The 25,414-nt window shown below is 33.9% G+C and overlaps 1 protein-coding gene across 2 annotated transcripts in view; it reads left to right on the top strand.

The window, feature by feature from the left end:
• The window catches only part of KLHL1 (kelch like family member 1), a 355,150-nt gene that overhangs the window by 244,499 nt on the left and 85,237 nt on the right, over positions 1-25,414 (top strand). For both annotated transcript variants that reach the window (XM_042957768.1, XM_042957762.1), the window contains one exon: positions 22,108-22,332. In XM_042957768.1, the coding sequence (XP_042813702.1) occupies positions 22,108-22,332 (225 nt within the window). The remainder of the gene's footprint in view (positions 1-22,107; positions 22,333-25,414) is intronic.

The following is a 25,414-nucleotide window of genomic DNA, read 5'->3' as shown; positions in this document are numbered from 1 at the left end:
TGGATGATTTGAGACTAAAATGAAGTATTTTGAGGACTGCTCTACCCCTAGTTTGTTTTCAATATCCATGTGAGAGCCATTCATCTATTGTGGGCCCTGAATACCCTTTTATTTTCAGAAGAATGAGCCCTAGCTAATTTTTAGCATTTTAGCTACTATCTTCTGCCTAGATTTTTGCCTCTCATCAGATATGTCTTAGCAGCAAATGCACAGAGAAGACAAGCAACAATGCCCCACCATTCTCTCTTTTGAGGCTAAGGTCCTAACTGCCTTGGTTGTGTAGAAGTGCACGCACTTAGTATCTTCCCTGCACCATGACACTGCCAAGGAGCCTGTGCAATGAATATTCCCAGGGCTCTTGGTCTCTGGCTGCTTGTGAATGAGCATTTCTTATGGGGAAAAGGACCAAGAATTGTTCAGCTCACTTCAATGCTCATCTCTTCTATGGGTCTTTGACCTCTTAAGTGTTAGCTGCCTTTTTTAGTCTCTAATGTCGTTAAACAGCTAATTTTTTGGAGTATTTTAAAACTGTCACTTTATGGTTACTCTCATGAAGATAGTCTTATACAAGCTTATCCATCCTGGTTACGCAGAGGCCCCTGTGGATTTGTAATTTCAACAGTGTCCATTTCTGAAAATTCTCTCTTTTGTGAGATTTATAAAATAATCATTCATGTTCTCATCTTACTTACTTTTAAATTTCATCCGTTATTTATTTAAATGTTTTTACATATTTATTTTCTATTCCGTAATGAATAATCTCAACATTTAAAAGATTGAGAGTCTAAGTGTTGTCTGTTGTTTCTGACAAGTCTCATTTTTGTTAATTTGATTCTTTTACTGTCGGATAATATTATTTTGAAGTCATAGTTCATTCGTCGGGCTTTGAGAGGACTCAATTGGGATGTTTGCCTCCAACAAGTTTAGCTTTAACCAAGAACTGGGGGCACCACTGACATAAGTCCTGTCAGTCCTCTTCAAAGCTCCAGACTTCACGCAAAGCCTCTGGTTCATTCTTCCACGTTATGGTAGGCCAAGGGCAGGTGCTCCAGATCCTATCACAGGTGTAGACATCTTTCCTAAGGAAGTACTGGCTTTTGTATTTGGTTATCTCTCTCTCAGGTTTTATCTCACTGTTCTTTCAGATATTTGGTTGTGCCCTTCTCACTTTCGTTGAAGTCCAGCAATGCAAAAAAATAGTGTTAGGATAGTAATTTTCTCAGGTGTCTTGGTGTTATAACTAGAGGGCATATCAGCTGTCTTCTATTCTCCAATAAACAGAAGCCTCCTTTTTCTTTTCCATTTAGAATTTTTCTTCATAGATTATTTTACCTCTTTATGTCCTATACTTTTTGCAACGTAGGTATTTTGTTTAGAATTCAACTGTTAGCAGCCTGACTTTTTCCTATCTAACATATTTATAAAGTAGATAATTGATACATCCATGGTTAAATAATTCTGAGTATTCACAAATTTGGGAGTACTATTCAAATATAACTTAAAAGTCTAAATCTTTAAAATAGAGATCATAATTCTAACTCAAAGTATTAAATTATATCATGTACTAAATTAGAACAGCTAGATACAACATAGATGATGATTCACTAGCAATTTGATCAAATCCCCACACATTCTCCTAATAGCAAATGTAATTCAAACTCAAGCTTAATTAGAAACTGATACATCTTGGGGCACCTGGGTGGCTCAGTCGGTTGAGCGTCCAACTTCGGCTCAGGTCATGATCTCACAGTTTGTGGGTTCGAGCCCCGCCTCGGGCTCTGTGCTGATGGCTCAGAGCCTGGAGGCTGCTTCAGATTCTGTGTCTCCCTCTCTCTCTGCCCCTCCCCTGCTCATGCTCTCTCTCTGTCTCAAAAATAAATAAAACATTAAAAAAAAAGAAATTGATACATCTTGGATCTGTATGATCATTAGCAGATATTCAGAACTACAAGTATAAATTAATAAGTATATTTATTCTAATGTAATAGATCAATATTGTTACTTCCAGTAGGCTTTTGGTAAATATTTGTCATATTTAGTTTACAACTTATTTAACTGATCTTAGTAGATGTCCAAAATGAACAAATCTTGTACATATATATGTATATATATATATATATATATAGCAATAACTTTGAAGTAGAACATTTATGAGTATAAATTGTGTTCATATGAAATTCTCCTTTTTTATAATTGAAGATCTAAAAAACAAACTGTAAATAGGAGATCGCTATTACCTAAATAATTTTCCTAATATAATCCTTCAAGCAGAAAAAAATATCACGAATCTATATCAGGTCCTCAGTAACTGAACATTGAAAAATGTTAAAATTATTTCATCAATGGCATACTTTGAATACCTATTTATTTTTTAAAAAATATTTATTTTGAGAAAGAAAGTGAGAGAGAGAGAGTGGGGGAGGGGCAGAGAGAGAAAGAGAGAGAGAGAGGGGATCCCAAGCAGGCTCTGCCATTCAGAACAGTGCCCCACATGGGGCTTGATCTCAGTAACCATGAGATAATGACCTGAGCTGAAATCAAGAGTCCTACTGGGCCACCCAGGTGACCCTCAGTACTTCTTTTTTTTTTTTTTAATATTTTAATGTTTATTTATTTTTAAGAGAGAGAGGGTGTCAGAGTGTGAGCAGGGGAGAGGCAGAGAGAGAGGGAGATACAGAATCCGAAGCAGACTCCAGGCTCTGAGCTGTCAGCACAGAGCCCAATATGGGGCTCAAACTCACAAAATGTGAGATCATAACCTGAGCTGAAGTTGGACGCTTAACCGACTGTGCCACCCAGGTGCCCCCTTCAATACTTCTAAGCATCACCATATACAAAATTTCATTTACTTTGTACAACAAACATGTTGAGAGCATATTCTTAATTATTTGATTTTGAGAAAGGTTGGTATTTTTTTTTTTTCGAGAGCGAGACAGAGCATGCCCAAGCAGGAGAGGGGCCAAGGGAAAGGGAGGGAGAGAATTATAAGCAGGTTCCACACAGAGCCCTACCAGGGGCTGGATCTTATGACTGAAGATCATGACCTGAGCTGAAATCAAGAGTTGGATGCTTAACAAACTGAGCCACTCCAGCACCCCTGAGAAACATTCTTAATTTGTACCTTTTACTAAGTATGTTAAGATAGATTTTAAATGAAGAGATCTGTGTAATTCCAAAATCAGTGTTATTTCTCCTACCCTTTTGCCCACATTTAACCTATTAACGATGAGATGTGTTGAAAGTGACTTTTTTAAATGCCACCATAAAAGCCTGATGTACTTTTAATATTTAATATGATTTTTCTTTAGGATTTTACTGACATTTAGGACTAGTTCTCTAGGGAACACATTAGGAATATAAGAAAGTAGGTAATTGAGAAAATTAAATATTCTCTATTATATTTATTTCTCTTTCATGTTTTGTAAATTAATTTTTATTCACACAGAATTATAAATATTTTAAGTATTTCCCCTTAATTTAAAATTCTCTATTTGATCAATTTCTCATAAGCTTTACCTTTCAATAACACATCTTCAAAATGGAATATAATAGACATTTTATAAGAATTCAGACTGTATTTTAAATTTTATTCTAAGGATAGATATGAAGAATTATTAAATTAGTATTTTTAGATAACAAATACATGTATTTGCTTAATCTCCAGAATATTCACATACATGAATACAAATTTATAAAGATCACATTCAGTATATTGTTTTAAAAATAAAAGTTTATTAAAAGTGTTCAAAATATTCTTTTTTGTTTAACTTTTATGTTGATATTATTTCCTCAAAGAACAAATTATCCATGTGAAAAAAGGAACTTTTAGATACATATAAAATACATGGTATAATTATTAAATAAAAGCAGTGTAATTTGAACAAAGTCATTATACTTCCTGCTATAAAAAGCCATTAATATCCTGTCTAGAATATACCCTATCAGCAATATTTCCATCTAACTTGGCTTTAAATGTCTCTCATCAGAATTGCTCTGCCTTCCATAACTAATCAGTTATCAGAGCCTGCCTGATTTACATCAGCATTTCCACTACATTGATTGAAGCTTTATCACCTTATGCCTACAAACCTGGGGTAATGCATGTGTTTCTCAGATAAACTTATTTTTTCTCACAGCACATAAATAAGCTACATAATGATCTCCCTACCTCTAGTCTCTTTCAGTTCTACATATCCAGCTCACTACTGGCAAACCAATTTGTCATGACTTTTAGCATAATCACTAAATGCAAAATAATGAATAATAATAATAATAATCCTTCATTAGTCACCTAGATAGAGCCCATTCTTTATTAGTGTATGTATCCTTCACTGGCTATCATTTCAAATTTAACCGGCAGATTTTGCCTATTTTCTCTCCATCAAAAATGTCTTGGTATAAAATCTCTAATCTTTATCAAATTTCACAACTCATTTCCTCAGGTTTGAAGCTTTACACAAGTCGCAATACTATCCATACATGTACATTGCCTTTTGTTTCAGTGTCTTTTATCTTTCATCACCCCTGCCTTTACTAGTCTGACCCTACTTAAAATCCTCCCACCCCTTAGCTGCATCTTGTCCATCTTTTATAATATCTTAGCATTTCATACTTACCACTTTTATTACACCAATCCAGTTACATTGAAAACATCAGTTTTTTAAGTATTTCATTTTCCCAAAATTTTATAAAAATTGTGAGCATATAGAAGTTAAAAGAATCATATGGTGAATATCCATATATTCAGCTTGGATTTTATAGTTAACACTTTGCTCATCCATCAAATTTTGTAATGCATTCAAAGTTCTAGACATAAACACACTTCACCCTAAAAACATTGGCATGCTTATTAACTAGATTTGAATATTTTTAGAGCTTTTAGGTGAAATTAACATAGAGTAAAATGCATAAATCTTAAGTGTAACCTTAAATTAGTTTTTTTTCCAAATATATATACCTATATAATTCAAACCTCTAACAAGATAGAGAACATTGCCATTACCCCAGAAAGTTACCTCATATCCCTTTTTAATCAGCCCCAGCTTCCACAGCTCCAAAGAGAATTACTCCTTAATTTTTTTCAACTTAAATTAGTTTGGCCTATTCTTGAACTTCATATGGACGTAATCACACATTTCACATTCTTTAAAGTTTCTGTCAATCAGTATAATATTTTTTTAACTTGTTTGATTTTTTATTTTGTTAAATTCACATCCAAATTAGTTAACATATAGTGCAACAATGATTTTTGGAGTAGATTCCTTAGTGCCCCTTACCCGTTTAGCCCATCCCCCCTCCCACAATCCCTCCAGTAACCCTCAGTTTGTTCTCCATATTTATGAGTCTCTTTTCTTTTGTCCCCCTCCCTGTTTTTATATTATTTTTGTTTCCCTTCCCTTATGTTCATCTGTCTTGTCTCTTAAAGTCCTCATATGAGTGAAGTCTATGATTTTTGTCTTTCTCTGACTAATTTCACTTAGCATAATACCCTCCAGTTCCATCTATGTAGTTGCAAATGGCAAGATTTCATTCTTTTTGATTGCCGAGTAATATTCCACTGTATATATATACCACATCTTCTTTATCCATTCATCCATTGATGGACATTTGGGCTCTTTCCATACTTTTGCTATTGTTGATAGTGCTGCTATAAACATGGGGGTGCATGTGTCCCTTCGAAACAGCATCCTGTATCCCTTGGATAAATGCCTAGTAGTGTAATTGCTGGGTTGTAGGGTAGTTCTATTTTTAGTTTTTTGAGGAACCTCCATACTATTTTCCAGAGTGGCCACACCAGCTTTCATTCCCACCAACAATGCAAAAGAGATCCTCTTTCTCCGCATCCTCACCAACATCTGTTGTTGCCTATTCTTTGTGGCCACTGCACATTTATGTTTAAGAGGTATATCAGCTGATGTTATAAGATACATGATCTGCAAAAAAAAAAAAATGTGTGGAAAATACCACTGCAAATATGTCTTTACTTCTTAAAAACTATACAAATATGTGACTAAATAAATCACAAAAAGTGCTGTTTTCACTGTGCCTAATCATTACTAAACTTTTTTTTTCTTTTTCATGGTTTTATCCTCCTAATAATAACATTTCGTATGTTGAATAGCAACCTGGACGTTTTGGCATCTTTTATGAATATGAAATATTATTTGATACACCAGAATTACAGGATATATTTTTATTTAACATCAAAGCTTTTGAAGGATTGTATGTTAGTTGTATTTTACACTCAAGTCGTCTTGGTGTCTGACTTCTAGGGAATTCTTTAAGACCATGCAGCATTAATGTGGTTCAGAAATACAGATGTACACTTATAGATAATGATACATACAAATAATGATATATCCACCAAGAGGCAATTTAAGTGTGAGAGCAAATTTCATGAATAAATACCAAAGGGGATAAGCACATTTAATTTACTCTACCACATTGGAGTCATGTAAACTATATATATTACTCAAGGAATCCAACCATGCCTGCTGAGAGAGGGAGATAATAATTTCAATGATGAGGGTGATTCCAATTGCAATTTCTCTGGAGTAATAAGCAGGAGATAGGAAAAGTGAAAATGTTGATGCCTCAGAAAGTCCCAGTATCTGTGTCATGTAGGAGTATACTTGTACATTTATGCACTTACTTTGTATTTTAAATAAAAGCAAATTATACACAAAAAGCTGAGCATTCCATTCTGTGTCAAAACACCAAACCAAATATAAATTCCTGTACTAGATTTAACTTTTGAAAAATATAGTTATATATACATATAAGTACATAATGTACACATACATGTATACATATTTATGTAAGTCCCTATTAATGGGCATTTACTAGAAATATAAGGGATTTTTTAAAAATTCAATTATTTCAGGACTTAACTATAGATTTGAAGGCTTAACTCCTCACCAACAACCTGAAACACCTTTTGGTGCATGCCATTTACTCATTTTAGTAAAAATGAGACAATTAGAGTTGTGTGAGCTTTGGTAAGATGAGTAAGTATTCCAAATGTTAGTGTTTCTCATATACAGTAGGAATAATATAGTATTTCATATCTCTGAGACACTGTGACAAATACCAACAGGAACACATATAAAAACCTTAACTGAACACTGATTCAGTAAATGGTAGTGGGAGTAATATTTTGAAGAGTTATATATTATTCATTGCTGGTAATTTTTTTTCTATATTTATTTCTTTTTGAGAGAGAGAGAAACAGTGTGTGCATGAGTGGGGTTAGGGGCAGAAAGAGAGAAGGGGATAGAGGAACATGACTTGAGTCGAAGTCAGATGGTTAACCACCTGAACCACCCCCGTGCCCTCATCACTAGTAAATTTTTGTCCACACTTAAGCCTCTAGTCATTGGGGTTGAGACTTTGATGGTTCAAAGAACAAAGACACCTAAGAAGAAAAATCACACTAGTAAGCTTCTGACCTCTAGACAAAGTTTCATTTGAAAGGAAGTTTATGAACAACATGAAATTCACTTATAAAAACAGTTAGCTATGCTTTTGCATGAAAATTTGAATGTCAGGGGCGCCTGGGTGGCTCAGTCGGTTCAGTGTCCAACTTCGGCTTGGGTCATGATCTCACGGTTTATGAGTTCGAGCCCCGCATCGGGCTCTGTGCTGACAGCTCGGAGCCTGGATCCTGCTTCGGATTCTGTGTCTCCTTCTCTCTCTGCCCCTCCCCAACTTGTGCTCTGTCTCTCTAGGTCTCTCAAAAAATAAATAAATGTAATAAAAATAATAATAAATTTGAATTGTCAGTATCAAATTAATATTTATCCAGATAAGAATTTGAAAGCAGAGGGGCACCTGGGTGGCTCAGTCTATTAAGCGTCCAACTTTGGCTCAGATCATGATCTCACGGCTGGTGCATTTGATTCCCACATCAGGCTCGGTGCTGACAGCTCAGAACCTGGAGCCTGCTTCTGATTCTGTGTCTCCCTCTCTCTCTGCTCCTTCCATGCTCATGCTCTCTCTGTCTCTCAAAAAGAAATAAACGTTAAAAAAATTAAACAAATTTTAAAAGCAGATATTATACTTTAAGGATAATTAAGTTAAGTTTATTTTATAGCAGTTATACAAATAAATTACTTTCATTTAGTATACTACTCTTAAGCTTGACTCCATCTATTGTCATAAGGTTTTAGTTAGAGACATTTTTTGTTGTACAAAATTCTAATTTCCTTTTAAGTTTCTTGTTTACAGGTGACCATTGCCAATGTCTACCTATGAAGCATGGTCATGAATAAATAACAACTTCATATATTTGACAGTCTTAACTATAATTCTATTAGATTAAAATAATTTTTATATAGGTGTTCACATTTTGATTAGAAAATTCAACTTTCTGAGGATTCTGCTATCACTTTTTCTCCAAAATTAGGAAAAAATAGATTTTGTTGTGTTTTTTTTTCCTTAAATTTCTGCCCCAATTATTGGAAAGTATTAATTATGAAATTGGATTTTTTAAACTTTTTTAATGTTTATTCATTTTTGAGAGAGAGATTGAGAAACAGAGCATGAGCAGGGCAGGGGTAGAGAGGCAGACACAGAATCTGAAGCAGGTTCCAGGCTCTAGCTGTCAGCACAGAGCTGGATGCGGGGCTCGAATCCATGAACTGTGAGATCATGACCTAAGCCGAAGTCAGACACTTAACTGAGCAACCAAGGCGCCCCTATGAAATTGGACTATAACTGTCTCACTGCTATAGCTGGTTCCTCAGCATTTCTTGGGTTCCCAGATTACCAACTCATTCGTTTTGAATTTTCTAATTCTGGTACAAATATTCATACAAACTTCTAGTCACTGTTCTTTGTGCTGGCCAACTAAACAGCAAAAGTCACTGGCCTGTCATAACTTAACTTATATTCAGGAGACAATAAACAAAAATACATGTTAGTATGAAATAATTCATTTGATGGTTAGTTATAGAGAAATATAAAGAAAGTGGGAGGGGGTGTACAGGATGAGGGGCCAGTGTTGCTGTTTTATGAAGATTGAGTAGGGAAGGCTACTCTAATAAAACTGGTACACAAATTGCTATATGGAAATTCAATTTGTTCTTTCAAAAATGAAGACTTGTTTGATTTATTATAACCAACAAACATTGGTTAGGTGGCATTTTGCTTGTATTATATTGGCATCTAAGAGCAAGGGTTGGCAAACTATGGCCCACAGGCCCAATCTAGCCCACTATCGGTTTTGTATGGCTTTGGTTTTTATATCATAAGAATTGATGGGGCACCTGGGTAGCTCAGTTTGCTAAGCATCTGACTCTTGATTTCGGCTCAGGTCATGCTTTTACAGTTCATGAGTTCAAGTCCCTCCTCAGACTCTGTACTGATAGTGTGGAGCCTGCTTGGGATATTCTCTCTCTCTCTCTCTCTCTCTCTCTCTCTCTCTCTGTTTCTCCTCAGCTTGTGCTCTCTCTCTCCCCCAAATTAAATAAATAAACTTAAAAAAAGCTAACTGGAAAAAATGTAAAGAAAAATATTTAGTGACTATTTGCATTTTGTGAAATTCATATTTCAATAGCCATTGAGTTTTATTGTACCTCTCTCATTTGTTTAGCTATTGTTTGTGGTTGTTTTTACTCTATAATAATCATATAGTTATAACAAATAGACCCAAAAGGAGACCCACAGCTACATTTTTTACTATCTGGCCCTTTATAGAAAGTTTTCCAACCCCAGCTATAGAAGAAAATAAACCTCTGTAGAGTATTTCTAGGAAACTTGTATGTCAAACGCCACCTTCCCTTGACCCAACTTGAACGTATTGGCGGATGGAATGGACAGTTTCTGTACTTGTTCATGAGGTTCCACCACAAGCAACCTCCCAACCTCCCTGCTTATCTGCCTAAGAGCATTCTTTTTGGTATGAGAGCAAGGTCAGACTGCATGCACAGGAAGCCCAATAGTGCAAGTACAAGCTGGGGGTAAAAGCTCCAGAGGAAATCCTCAACCAACAGGGTAAGAAAGTCTGTGATTCTACTATAATTTCCCTTCTAGCATTATCACTGTTCTCTTTTATGCTCCACTTACCCCTTTGTTAGGCAATTCTCTCTTCAATTATCCTTTATTTATTCATTCATCTATTTATTTTTATTTTTATTTCATTTTGGTAAAATGACAGTGACTTTATCACAAAGAGACAAAAAGGTGACCCAATAGCCTGTGCATGAACTCAGTAACAGAAGTGCAATGAGCAATCACTTGCAGACTTTGAAAGAAGTGATGTGATTGGCCACTGATTGTAATGTACATCTGGTTTTTAAGTAGTGATTTGTGGACCACAGAACTAATAGCAAAGTTTGCATTTTATGCAATTTTTCACAGTTAATATATTGCAGTAGTTGAAATTTGTTGCGGGGGGGGGGGTGGTGTTATTTAACTAACCCATGGTAACTGAAATTCATGCATATCAGAACTATTCAAAGCAAACACTGTCTAATTTGAGGAGACATTGTTAAATTATGCTGCTTGATACAAAGAAATAGGATTAGAATGTTAGGGTGTGAGGTTGATGGCAACTGCAAGGTCCTTCTTGTAGGCCTAAGTCTATGAAGCAGCCCTCTTTTCTTTGGCTGAAGGAGAATTAAGATTATGAGAGGCACTGCCCTCTTCTTGACACAAAGTGACCACAGTGAGCTTTCCTAAATACAGTTCCATCGCAGGTAAGCAGAGGACCCTCTGGCTTAGGAGAAGCCATGTATGAGACTACAGTTGACCCTTGAACAGTGGGTGAGTTGGGGCACTGATCCCTACACAGCTGAAAATTTGTGTATAACTTTTGACTCCTCCAAAACTGAACTACTATTAGCCCACTGTTGACTGGAAACCTAACAAATAACATAAACAGTCTATTTACACGTTATTTTGTATGTGTAATATATTCTGTATTTTTAGAATAAAGTAAGCTAGAGAAAAGAAAATGTTATTAAGAAAATCATACAAAAGAGAAAATACATTTACGATACTGTGCAGTACCCAAACAAATTCCTCCTGTAAGTGGACCCACACAGTTCAAACCAGTGGTGTTCAAGGGTCAACTGTTTTTAGTTCCAAAGAAAGAGTAAGCCAATGGTTAAAAGCTTTTTCAGTTTGATATTCTTTGGAGGTAAGAGAGAAAAAATGAAATTGAAGTTTCATATCTTCTGTTTATCATTTCACACATGACAGCTGTGAACAATAAATGGAGCCTAAAGAGATACCCCAGATACACTGGTAGGAAGACCACACTGGCAGTGACTCTTCTCTTAGATTGTGATGGACTGAGTGTATAGTCTTTGATTTCAGCATATTTGTATTGCTTCCTTGCTGGTGCCCTGTTGCAGCCACAGGTCAATTAACAGCCAGGTTTCTGAGCAGAGAGTCCTACCTACTTCTTTCACATGAACTAAAAGCAAATCTTCTTAATAAAGGTAATAATAAGAAAAATGCTGATTAAAAACAAGGAAGGAAAAGCATTAATTATTAATTATAAAATAAAAATCTTAATTTCCTTGAGGTATTTTTTATTGAATCATTTGATTATGGAGCATATATTATTATGACATTTAAATATTTAATGTGTGCCTTGGACTTTCATATATTTAAAAAATTTAAATTATCTAACTTTAAGAATAAGCTCCTGTTATTTTTCTTTCTTTATTCAAAAGACTTGAAAGGATTATTTACCCTGAATTTGTCTCTAATTCGATGCATCATTATCAGTATTGTTGAAAGGCAAAAATGGAACGGGAAATAGATAGGTGGAATTAACCATCTTGACCTGACTTTTTTACTTCCTTAGCTTGAGCTGTACAAGCTTCACTATCAAGAACTTTTAAAGAATGACTTTTAATACAGCAATTTTACAACTGGATAATTTTTAAAGCATTTAACTCAATAGTAATCGTCATGTAGCTTTAAGAAAATGATTCACTTACAATTCTGTGTCAGAGAAACCTGAGCATTTGCAATTAGGTGGGTGAGATAATTTTAAAATACTGTCGGAGTTTTTCTGAAGAAAAGCAATATAACAAAAGAAAGCTTATTCTTTCATCTTTGCCCTTTGAGTACTACCCTACTTGATGTCTGCCTCAGTAACTTCATTCAGTCACTTTGGTTCCCCTTCAGTACGTTTTCTTTAAACTTGACATATACCATTGGAGATTACCAGTTCAAGGTCATCAGTTTGCACAAAATTATAGAAACAACTCAAAACCATGAAACATGTTAGTGTAAGCCCAGTTTGTTTTTCAGACACAAAGGATTGTCTTCTGTCGTGGGCATCTATTTACTGGTCTGCTAACATATTTTTAGGAGAGAACCATACTTCCCCAAGGGTCTCAGATGAAGAACAAGGCCAAGTCAAAGTATCCAATTCTTTAACACTCTTTAGAATCAAGAAAGATGCTCATGTGTTGTTAAAATATGGTTGTTGTTTTTTTAAGTTTATTTATTTATTCACTTATTTTGAGACAAGGGCTAGTGGCAGAGACAGAGGGAGAGACAGAGAATCTCAAGCAGCACCACACTGTCAGCCCAGAGCCTGATGCAGAGCTGGAACTCACGAATTGTGAGATAATGACCTGAGCTGAAATCAAGAGTCGGACACTTAACTGACTGAGCCACCCAGGTGCCCCAATTCTGGTTGTTTATATCATTCTCAGGGAGTCTCCAGACAAGGGACTTTCAGCCCCTGGAAGTCAATTTTTTTTAAGTTTTTATTTTAGTTCCAGTTAGCTAACATAGTGTTATATTAGTTTCAGGTGTACAATATAGTGATTCAACACTTCCGTATATCACCCTGTGCTCACCATCCCCATCACCTATTTAACCCATGCCTCACTCAGCTCCCCCCTCTGGTAACCACCAGTTCTCTAATTAGGAATCTGTGGAAGCCATGTTCTTTACTGAGGAGTCAAAGAAGGCTGTTTCTGGTGAAAAGTGAATCACCTGTCAATGAAGTCTCCTTTCTTAGTCTCATCCTTACTAGAAAGAAACAAAGCTTAGTGACTATTTTGGTTGTAACTGTTTTTGGTATCTCTTGTGAGGATAAATCAGGGTTAAAATTATAAGTCAAATTCTTCAAAATTTAGTCTAATAATAACTTTATTTTGCCTTCTAGTAGTCAGAGGAATTGGGCCAAGTCACTATACGTCTTCTGTAGGTCTTTCTATGAATGTGGATTGAATAATAAATTAGTGCGTTATGATGAACTTCCCACCATAATTATAATTCTTGAGCACTCAGTATTCTTTTTGATCAATCTCCCTGTGAATGAACAGTAAGCGATAATAGATACATCTGTTTTCTAAATTAAGTCTCCTTTTGCAGATCCACAGGGAATAAGTCTATGTGTGTTGTGCATATGTTTCATACAAACTAGATCTTAACCCTCCAATGTGTGGCTCTTCTCTGGCAAAGAAGGACTCCTCAGGGCTACCTTAAGTTACTTCTGTGATAGAGTTAGAGAATGTTAAGTAAGAGATTTAAAGATAAGTAGAAGTCACTACACTTTCACCTAATGTGGTATTAATGTAATACTTTACTTTAAATGAGCAAACACCAGTAGATCACTGAGATCCTTCATTAATATATCTTTGTAAAGTAGGTACTCATTTATGAAAAAGGCAAAAATGTATTTTCCAAGAGTTTATAGTTTAGGTGGAGATCAATAAGACCTCGTGTTCTTTTGCTATACTTATGAAAAAGCATTTCAATGACTGGTATTTTGTTATATAGTCAATAATAGAACTAGAACCTAATTGTCACAATATTAATTTTTCCTATCATTCACTGGTACCCACATTTTCAGCAAAGGCTAGAAAAATTCTAATAAATATTTTACAAAAATTATTAATTAGGACATAGGGCATTTTAATAACAATCAAAATAGCAAGATTTTGGCTGATTTTTGGCAAATGTTAATTGTGAAAATAAGTATTTAATTTGAAAATGTTAGCACATGAATTTATGTTTAATGAATATTTTTAAGAATATGAAAAAACTGTATTTGCAATAATGCTTTAATATACGTGTTCTTTTGCAATAAAGTTATTTTAATAAATGAGTTCTTTGCTGTAAAAAAGGTGGCTAAGTAATAATAATAGAAATAACTACAATTTTGGCTTATCTTTTTAAGTCTCTTTCCTATGACATCATTAATAACATCAAAAGCTGGTATTAAAAAGAAATTAGTATTTCATTTATAGGACTAAGACATATTTATGATAAAATATTTAATAGGAAGTTACAAATCAAAAATTCAACTCCCCCTATTTCCTAAATTTATTATGTATTTTACTATACACACAAACACACGCACACACAGTAGTCCTTGAAAATGTTGCATCAATTTAAGGTCAACCAGCTGATTTTGATGTCAATATCAAAATTACTCACTTTCCAAATCTGCTGTGAATATAATAAGGTTAACTTAGAAAACCTTAAGTAAAATTTCTGATGCTTACATGTTGTTCATATTGCTTTCCCAGTAATTACCTGCTAGTATTATTAACATGTTACTATTTTTATGTTTCTAATTTACTTCTTGATCTCTAAAGGCTTTTTATACATCAAGGAAATTCACCCTTCACTACATTTATAAAAAGTTTTTGTTTTTAATGTTCTCAGCCTTTTGTTTCTTTATGTATTTTTGATGTAACTGTATTTTATATTTAGATGATTGGTGATCATATATATTCATATTTATTTTATAACTTCTGGGTCTTATGGCCTTCCCTCATGGACCTTCACTCTTAAGTCTACCTAGAAGTAAAAATTAATCACCTACTTTTTTATCTTCCAAGATATTTAAGGTTTTAATAATGTGTAACCCAGGGCAATTTACTTAAAATCTCCTGTCTCTGTTTTTTTTTTTTTTTTTTTTAATGTTTATTTTTTAAGAGAGAGAAAGTGAGAGACAGAGCGCAAGCAGGGGAGGGACAGAAAGAGAGGTTGACACAGAATCTGAAGTAGGCTCCAGGCTCTGAGCCATCACCACAGAGCCTGATGTGGGGCTCAGTCACACAGCACAAGATGCACGGAGCGTGAGATCATGATCTGACCTGAAGTAGGTCGCTTAACTGAGCCACCCAGGCGCCCCTCCTTGTCTATGTTAATGTCTGTGAAGCCTTGAGAAGAGAACCATGTCGTGGGTTCTCTTGAACCCACACAGCTGTGCTTTAGTCATTGGTTCATCTCAAGTGCATTCCAGTATGAAGAGTAAGACAGGACTCCAAGTTTACTTATTTATTTTTCTCCAGAGAATAACTAGTTATCTTAAAACTAATTTTTAGTTAGTTTGTTTATGTATTTATTTATTTACTTTTAATAGAATTTATTGTCAATTAGCTAACATATAGTGTATACAGTGCACTCTTATCTTCAGGAGTAGATTCCTGTGATTTATCACTTACGTACAACACCCAGTGCTCATCCCAACAAGTGCCCTCCTCAATGCCCATTACCCATTTTCCCTACCGCCCCCCCACCCCCATCATGTTTTCCATTGGTTTAGACAGATACTTTTATTAAATTATAAATATCAAGTGTATTAAGGTTATGTCTGGCTTTCATTTCAGAGTTATGAATACAGTTATTTCCTTTGTCATAAAGCATTTTTAAAAATTTCTATATTTATATAATGCTTTTTAAAACCTGGTAACCATTTTTCCCTTACTACTCCTTTGTTTTAGAAATTATCCAGCTTTTAAAAATGTATTTTTGACATTTCCATTTGAATTTCCAGAGAAATACAAGTATAATTTCATAAATAGTTTGCAAAAATATCATCATATTAATTGTGATTATATAAGATAATTCACATTTCTGAAAACAAGCCATCTTGTTCAAAATTAGTGTGATTCTTTCCATTCATTTTAATTGACATATTTCCATAAAGTTTTAATTTTTCTTTATCTAGAACTAGCCCCTATCTTGCTGATTTTTAGATAACTCACTTTTAGTGGTGCTAAAAGGTAAATTTAATTTTTCTAAAGAAATTACACTGATGTTTGCATTTTGCTTATATGATTAAACAGCTTCCAGAAATCTTTTAAATTTTTCTAAGATTTTAATGGTAATAACATTTAACTATTAAGGTGCATTATTACATAAAATACAAATAACTAAAATTATGCTCCATACTTTTGTTTCTCCAGGCTATGAGTTAAGAACTTGGCATCTTTTGGCATTCCTGAATTTAGTGAAATAAATTTAAACTAAGTATAATGTTAGATTTTTTTAAGTAAAATTTTAGTTAGTTAACATCCAGTGCAATACTGGTTTTGGTAATAGAATTCAGTGATTCATCACTTACATACAACACCCAGTGCTCATCACAACAAGTGCCCTCCTAAATACCCTCCATGTTTTTGAAATTTATATATCTACCTCAAAATTCAGCATTAAGCTTAATGATATATTTACATTTATATCTCTATGCATAGCTATGTATCAGTCTATTACCTCTTACAAATGGTTATATTTATAGAAGGGAGAAATGTAGAATTTTGTTGGATGTTTATCCAGCACATATGAAATTATTATGTGTGAAATGTTTATAATGCCATCCTTATAAAACATAACAAATTACCTAAAATGTAGTGACTTGCCTGTCTTTGAAAAATATTTTCCCTGCAGTGATATCTTTTATATTAGTGTAAGAATATTATCCCAAACTATATTTTCAATAAGTATATAGACACATGAAAGTCAATGAGAAGCTTATCCTATGAAAAATTCAAGAAATAAGTCATTCTTTATAATGCTATTTTATTTAAAGCCTGAAGTTTTATATTTTAAGTATCATAAAAAAATCTTTGCTTTTAAACTTTTCCAGTATGTTTCTCTCTATTTACTGCTTCCTTCAAGAGAATACATTCTAACATAATTTAACCTTTTCCTAATGATTTGATGTGCATGATTGTTCTATTTCAGTGAAAACACCATTTTTATTCTGGTTACTTCCTCACTGTCAGCTATTGCTGTTGTCAAAGGATCCGGATCCCTCTCACTTGTTGGTTTGTAAAGTCTTGTGAGTAGGGTAATTGAGCTTATTAATAGTGCACTAAAATTATAGTAGAAAGGCTTTGTGAGAAGACCAGAGGCCCTTTCTTTTGAGTTGTATAAAAGAGCTTTAACTTCTTTATAGCTTTTTGTGACATTTTGTCAGTTCGGAAAACTATGATCATTTTATTCCGTGCTATGTTCAAGAGAAGTAAGGTTGCTAAATGATTGAGTTACATATATTGGAATAAGTCCTGCTACCGGTAATGCCAAAATGGAATGCGTATATATTAATTGCTATTGTTACAACTTAATCATATGTGACTTATAATAAACAACTCTAAAGAGACCCAGAACCACACTTTGATAATATCTTGAACACTTATTCTAGGTTTGATATTTTGAGACAAGAGCCTGCTGTGTTTTTTTGTCATGAAGAAAATACTTTTGTATTTGCATTGTATAGATTACCTTCTAGTTATGTTGTTCAACTTGAAAAAAAAATACCTGATAAATTTTTAAAATGCAAATTAAAACAAAGTACACGTTATTGCTGTGTACCAAATTACCACAAACAGTGGTTTAAAACAACTGTCATATTTTAGCTCACAGTTTTGTAAGTCAGAAGTTTAGGGTGGCATGGCTACATTCTCTGCTCTGGATGTCAAAAGCTGAAATCAAAGTGTTGGCTAGGGTTGTGGTTTCATCCAGAGCTGGAGGTCATCTCCCTGAAAGATTACTTCCTTGCTGGCTGTCAAGTAAGGAACACTCCCAGCTCCTAGAGGCCAGCCGTATCCCTTCTCATGTGGCCCCTTCCATTTTCATACCTGACCTGAGCAAGTCGAGTCCTGCTCATGCTTCATATCTTTCTGACTTCCCCATCCACAACTAGCCAGAGAAACCTCTCCATGTTCAAGGGTTTATTAGATCAGGGCCAGCCAAGTTATCTCCCCATATTAAGGTGAACTGTGACACACAGCGTAACAATCCAATGAAGTGATTTCTTATCACAATCCAGGAAATAGGTCATTAAATCTCAAGAAGGAGCATTTATAAAATTCTGCCTGCCACATGCATTAAGTGCAATTAACTTGTTCTATAACCAGGATAAGGTAGTAAATATGTGTTTATCAGAGTGGGCTCTAGAGCCAGCTTAATATTGCTGTTCAACTAGTTATTATCTGAGAGACACTGAGCAAATTACTAAAGCTTTCTCTGATTCAGCTTCTTTTTCTATAAATTTGGCCTAATAATAATACCCGTGTCATAATATTTTAATAAAAATCAAATGTACTAATACATGTAGATCTCTTAGAGCATAAGAAGTACTCAATAAATACTGTATACTAATTTGATTAGTATATTGGGACTAATGTCATATGGTCTCAAAAATGCCTGACATTTTATTTCACATTATTCAATATACCAAGAATGAGATGTATCTTTGAATTATATAACTCCATTAAGTTAGGAAGTTTTACAAATTTCCTTAGATTCTATTGAGTTACACTACACATTTTATAAAATAATATTGTTATTATACAAAGTTATAGCTCACAGAATAATAGTAAAATTCCCTACAAGAAATAATGCAAACTTCAAACTGCTTTACCATAGTAATCTAGAGTTTAAAATACAAAACAATAGGGATCTAACCAGTCCTAATATTGGTCCTCCATAGCCAGATGTTCTCATTATACCTGTTTTAATGAACCTAAACATTAATTAGTTGCTTACGTTTATGGTTTGGAGTCTCAGAGTAGGTGCTTTCCAGTTTATGAAAGTTGTCAGGACTCTATTGTGCCTGCAGTCACACATTCTAAAGTCATGCAGGCATTTGAGATAATTAGTGACAGTTTCATGACCTCCAAAGTAACTATATGTTAAAATAAGTTTTCCTTTTTAACATTTCAAATTTATGACTTATGACCACAATAGTTACTTATATTCTATTTTTAATTTACATAATGACAAATGGTACCTTTACGTCACATTTAACAGGGTAACATTTCTCAGTGAGAATTGGCTTTGTCTTTCCTTTGACTCAGGCGACCACTAAGGAAATACATATACTCTGATGAACAAAGAAAACCAACCAAACCCATAAACAAATTTGTAAATTAAAATAAATAGTAATAATAGAATTGTGATGTTTATCCAGATAGCTAATGTAGGGTATACTGGTGAGAGAATTTCTTTTTCTTTTTTTTTGTAATGTTTATTTATTTATTTTGAAAGAGAGAGCACAAGCGGGGAAGGGGCAGAGAGAGAGAATCCCAAGTAGGTTCAGTGCTGTCAGTGAAGAGCCCAGCATGGGACTAATTCCCACAAACCCCGTGATCATGACCAGAGCCAAAACCAAGAGTCAGACGCTCAACCGACTGAACCACCCAGGCACTCCTGATGAGAGAATTTCTTAAAGAACATTATTATTAATAGCTTTCCTTAGAAAAAGAGGAAGCATATGCTTAACTTTGTGATCCTTAAAAACTAAATAAAATATTTATATTACATGCTGACTGAATGAGAAAATAATCAGATTGGCTACTATAAGTAAGTTCTACAAATCAAGAAATATTTCTTTGTTTTGTTCTACTAAACTTTCTATAACTATGCAAAGTCAAACAGCAGAGTGGAAATAGGTGTTGTCTTCTGGGGCAGGTAGAATATGGTTCCCCAAAGATATCTGTATCTGAATCCCCAGAATTCATGAATATGGTAGCTTACATAGAAAACTGTGGAAAAGTTTTAAGGTGGTGAAGAGAATTAAGTTTGCTAATTAGCTGACCATAAGCGGTCTATTCTACATTAAATAGGAATGTTCTGCATTAATTCAGATTATAAAGGGGTGGGCCTAAAGGAATCACAAAAATCAATGTCAGAGAAATGCAGTGCTTCTGGCTTTGAAAATGGAAGAAGGGGTCATAAGGAATATGGATGGCCTGTGAAAGATGGGAAAGGCAAGAAATTTACTTCTTCAAAGCCCCTGAAAGAAATGAAGCTCTGTCAACACCTTGATTTTAGCACAATAAGACCTATTTTGAACTTCTGACCTCCAGAGCTGTAAGGTGATAAATGTGTGGGTTTTTTTACGCCACTAAGTTTGACGTGATTTTTCATAGCAGCCATGGGAAATTAATACAGCTTCTAATTTGAAAAATGAAGACAGGATGTACTCAATTTCTGATGTAGCAATTTTAAGATAAAATACAGAGGTCACCTTTGAAGACTCAGTTCAAGGAAAAACACTGTAAAAGCAAAAAATCCTGCCATGTGTTGAGATTTAAGATACATCTAGCTTGTTTGGATGAGACTTTGAAACTGAAATCAATCTTCACTTTTCCCTTTGAATAACAACACCTTTGGTTGCTCAGAAGCCATTAATTTCATGCATTCCCAATTATTTTCTCTTAGAAGGATGACTAGACCTTAATTTCTCTGCAAAGGTTTTGACCAAGGTTTTGGACAGTATGGAAAGTACAGTTGTACAAATAATTCTTTGTCTACCTGTATCTGCAAAATATGAGTCTCATGAAATTGGGTTCATTGGGATTAGGTTACACTATTCCACCAATATTTGTCAAGAGTTAGTCATAAGAGAGAGGTACTTCCATATAACTTAATTTTAGTGAAGCATTCGTGAATGCCAATGCCATCAAGCTTTGAGAATTCAGATGACCTTGAAATTATTCAGTGGTTTAGTTCACCTTGGAATTTTGTTTTGTACATGGATGAATAAATCATCAAATATAAAATATAATAAATATACTTAAGCATATCTTATGTTACTAATCAGTATAAGTGACTTTTCTGAACATTACAATTTATGTTTATTCTAAAAATAATAGTTCTAATCTTATAATGCCTCATATTTAGTTATATGGAAATTAGCTCATATTTTTATTAACTTAAAAAACATTAAATGCATCTAACCTAGTATCTATATTATTATTGCTTTGCTACCTTTGGATAACATTTGAGCATTTACTCAATTTTATTCATTTTATTTCAATTAGCAAAATTTCCCCTACCAAGTTGTTCATATTTGTTTAGTTCCTTGCTGGTTACTTTCTAAATAGCAAGTGAATACCCTGAGGAATACTTTCCCTAGTTTGCAAGCTTTTATTATGTTACAAGTAAAATAGATCTTTAGTGAGTATGTGAAAAGTACACAAGAATGTTGACTCCCTTTGTAGGGATATTTAATCATTGAAGATAAAGCACTGGTGAATGTGAATCTGAACACTAAGATCAAACACTGAAAAGCAAGAGTAGTGTTTTGTTAGCTATGGTTTATCATATAAACGTTTGTGAACTGGTTCAAGGCAGACATTTTTAACGTGAAATGTGTAACCAAATCTATAAAAACATATCTCATCAGCAATTTAACTTATTTCTGCTTTCAATTTCTATATGGCAAGTTAGATTTATTCCATTTCTCAGATTTATGTATAAAAAGCTTTTAGGAAAGATAAGCTATTTTATTTAGAGATTGTAACATGATTGATAAGGATAGAAAATCAGTTTAGTCTCTACATTCTATTAAGCTATTCCCCAGATACATTTTTTAAAAGAAGATCTTAAAAGGCATAGCTGACATTTGTTTACATAACCTCAAATTGACTTTTAAAATGTTCTGTTATTTTAAGGCATAAAACAAATTTAAAGAGAAACATGGTAAATAATTTATTAAATTCACTTCACTTTCAGAAACTGTACAGAGATTATACAGAAATTATACTAGGATTATGTTACTTTTTTATGGCAAACAGTGACATAAAAAAGTTGTAAAATCTGACAGAACTGTGCCGTGACCAACAATAATTCTATTGAACCAATAGTTTAGCCATGAGACCATTATAACATTCAAACAAGTTATAAATTCGTGTCTACTTTGATAATTAGTTTCTGCCAAGGAGAAGAAATAATGTAGTTAAAATACTACTCCCTTTAGTTTTCTGCCACATTGTCTTTAAGAAAAATAAGTGTGACAAGAGTATTTTCACATCTGAATTTGTACACTGTCTTGGGCAGGTTGTGTGTTAGATTAGTAGTAAATGGTGATTGTTTGATTTTATGTTTCATCAGGAGCTACAACCATAGAGAAATACGACCTCAGAACAAATTTGTGGATCCAGGCAGGAATGATGAATGGCAGGAGACTGCAGTTTGGTGTGGCTGTTATTGATGACAAACTCTTTGTAATTGGAGGTCGAGATGGCTTAAAGACATTGAACACTGTTGAATGTTACAATCCCAAAACCAAGACTTGGACTGTCTTACCACCAATGTCAACACATAGACATGGTCTAGGTAAGATCTCTTACTTTATTGATATTATTTTTAGAAACATTTATTGATAGTTAAAATGCATGTTAAAAATACATTACTGTCATTAATTATCATTAACTTTAGATAAATTATGAGCTTATTTGGAGCATTCTTTCTAAGTTCTTGACATTTTCTTGTGTTGACTAATGTGCATTAAACTGTTGAGAAGGATGTCAAAGATACCAAAATGAGTAGACCTCAAGCAATCCTCAAAGTTTTCACAATCTGACATTCATACAACATGTAAAGTTCAATATGAAAAAATAAAAAGTAGAACTATCATGGAGAGGCCAGAGTAATGTTGCCCAGAGGAAAAAATAGTTAATGTGCATTGAGGAAAACTTAATTAAGGTGGCTCACTCCACTCCCATAACTAGCCTACCCATACCTTTGCATGTAATTAATTCCACCTTGAAAAATCTGTGGGGAAAGAGCAATACAGTTTAGAGAAAGAATAACGTATCAATTGGCACCAGGGATCATTAACATAGGATTCAACCGATTTCTCCTGTGGAAGAACCTGGAGATGCAGAGAACTATATTGAGATTCAGATGATCTGGGTGTGAGTCTTGAATCTACCGTATTGACATGATTTGAGGACAGCACTTAAACTATAAGACTTCAATTTCAAGACTTGCCACCAATTCAAAGTTATTAAGTAGATAAAAATATAATTATAATGTTATGAAATCACTGTGTGAATTGTAAAGTCCTATACAAATATTTGAAAAGAGGAATGAAATAAAGGTGAACAGTTCCTGAATTTGTACTTGTACCATGGGGATTATAAAGAGAAGTACAAATGACTTTTTTTGAATAACTGAAATATGGCAAGTAGTCAATTAAGTGTCTTTCAGGTATTTAGAATATACATATTAGAGAGCTATCCAGGTTTAATTGCAAATTCATTGATTTAGACATTCATAGGCAAGCAAAATTATAGAACATTTCTAAAATACATATTAATGCTAGTTCAATTTTGATATCTCTAGCACTGCACTTCCCATTCTTGTTTACTCTACCATCAATTTAAGCAAACATTAAATAAATAAATAAATAAATAAATAAATAAATAAATAAATAAAATAGGTCTGGACTATTTGATCTTTTAGCTTACCTCCCTTTTTTCACATTAGGTATTAGTAAATTAAGGAATAGTAATAAATATATGAAAACCTTTTCAAGTTCTAAAATTTTTTGCTTTAAATAATAACTATATAATTTATTTAAATCACATGGAACCAAATTATAATATGAAAATATTAACAGCAAATTATTCTTCCCAGGTAACATTCATGAGTATTAAAGGTTTCTTACATGATTGTTTTTCAAATATAATGGAGGATTTGTGCTTTTATATCCATGTAAAAGCTATATGTGTTGTTTTAGTTATCTAGCTATCTAATTACCTATGTTTCTGTTTGAGTGAAATGTAGAGAATAAGCACTCTGGTTTAGAATGTTTAGAATTTAATGTCTCCTTCTTCCTTTTTGTTTTCGACAATTCAGTAATTTTCTATTAAGGTGTACTAAGGTTCAATTATGTAGGTTATTTGCATGCTAAGAGAACATACTTGAAAAAATTTCACCGAGAATACATCTTATGCTATATAATTTCAAGTGTTTAAAGTGTACAAGGTGATGGTGTGCCTCCAAATTCTGTCACACAGCGTCCTCTCCTCTAGGCGTCAGGACTGGACAAAATGGTAACCTGGGGTGTGGTCTTTCAGTTTTTCTAATTTGCTAAACGGTTCATTGTAAAGGTTCAGGTGGAAGTAAGGCTGCACAGTAAATGACATGAGCTAATAAGTATTTCAGATATCTGAAATGTAGTGCAGCATTTCTCACAAGTTTTGGGGACCCAATACTAACTGTAGTAGTCCACTATTTTCATTCCTACCCCTCCCTTGCTTTGTGTTTTTCATTCTGTTTCGTTTCTATTATCAAGTGGCTCACCTCTCCTCCATATCTTATGCCATTGGTTTCCTGTTTTACTTCCTAGGGGCTATTGCTTCCTGTCAGTTTTTTTTTTTGTTTTTTAAATTCTCTCCTACAATACTCCCCAAGATCCGTCCTTGTTGAATTAGTAGATAGAGCATCATTTCTGGACACAATTCTCATCCCAGAGTGCCTCATAGATTGCTAGCAATGCCCAGTACATAGAAAGCTGCCTTCAACTTGGATGCCAATCCAAGCTCTAATCAGCTGAAGCCAGATTGATAGCAATGCAAGATACATGTGTGTTTCCTGATGAAGTTGAATGTTTCCTTTATGATCAATCACATTCCTTATGATCAGTTGAATCTCAGAAGTTCATCATTCTATGTCATACTCAAATGCAATAAGCCTCCTTGGCCCAAGATTTCTGTCCCTTGGATATACACATCAATCTTTGATTTACCTTCTCCCGGGGACTCCTATTACATTGATGTTGATATTTCTTATTTAATTCACCATATCTTTCTAGTTTAATTTTGTATGTTTTCTTTTATCCCTTCCTATTGGCTAATTTTAATATCTAGCCCTCCAAATTGTCCTTAATCTTCATGCATCATGATATTTCTCCCATATATTGATGTCTTGATCTTAATTAATTTTTTTCACAAACTCGTTATTCCTGCTTGGTAATTCACTATAATTTCTTTCTTCTTCCATGGTATTAATATTCCTCCCTGTCTCTGTGAGGCTATTTATTATACCTATTTCAAATTCCTATCTGCCTCTTTACTTCTTTTTTGTTTATTATATGTGATCATCTTCCTTCTCTTCCTCAAATTCCTCTTTCAGCTCTCCTCTTACTCTTCTCTTTTTCCTGTTAGTCATCCTTTTTCTCCTCCTCCTGTTGCTGTTCTTTTTCTCCCTCCGCTTCGGCTTCTGCTTCCCCTTCTTCCCCATATCTATTTTTTCTTCCTCCTTTTTTTTCTTCTTCTCTTCTAATTTTATTTTAACAGTAGTTGTAACCATGGAAATGTGTAATTTTTAACTGTATTTTTAACTGTAATTTTTAAGTCATATGAATATATCAGACACTTTGGCTAATTGAATGGAAGTTAAGGCATATGCC

The sequence above is a fragment of the Panthera tigris genome, chromosome A1 (genome assembly GCF_018350195.1).
Source record: "Panthera tigris isolate Pti1 chromosome A1, P.tigris_Pti1_mat1.1, whole genome shotgun sequence".
NCBI classification, from domain to species: domain Eukaryota; kingdom Metazoa; phylum Chordata; class Mammalia; order Carnivora; family Felidae; genus Panthera; species Panthera tigris.
This window is presented reverse-complemented; position numbering and strand designations above follow the sequence as displayed.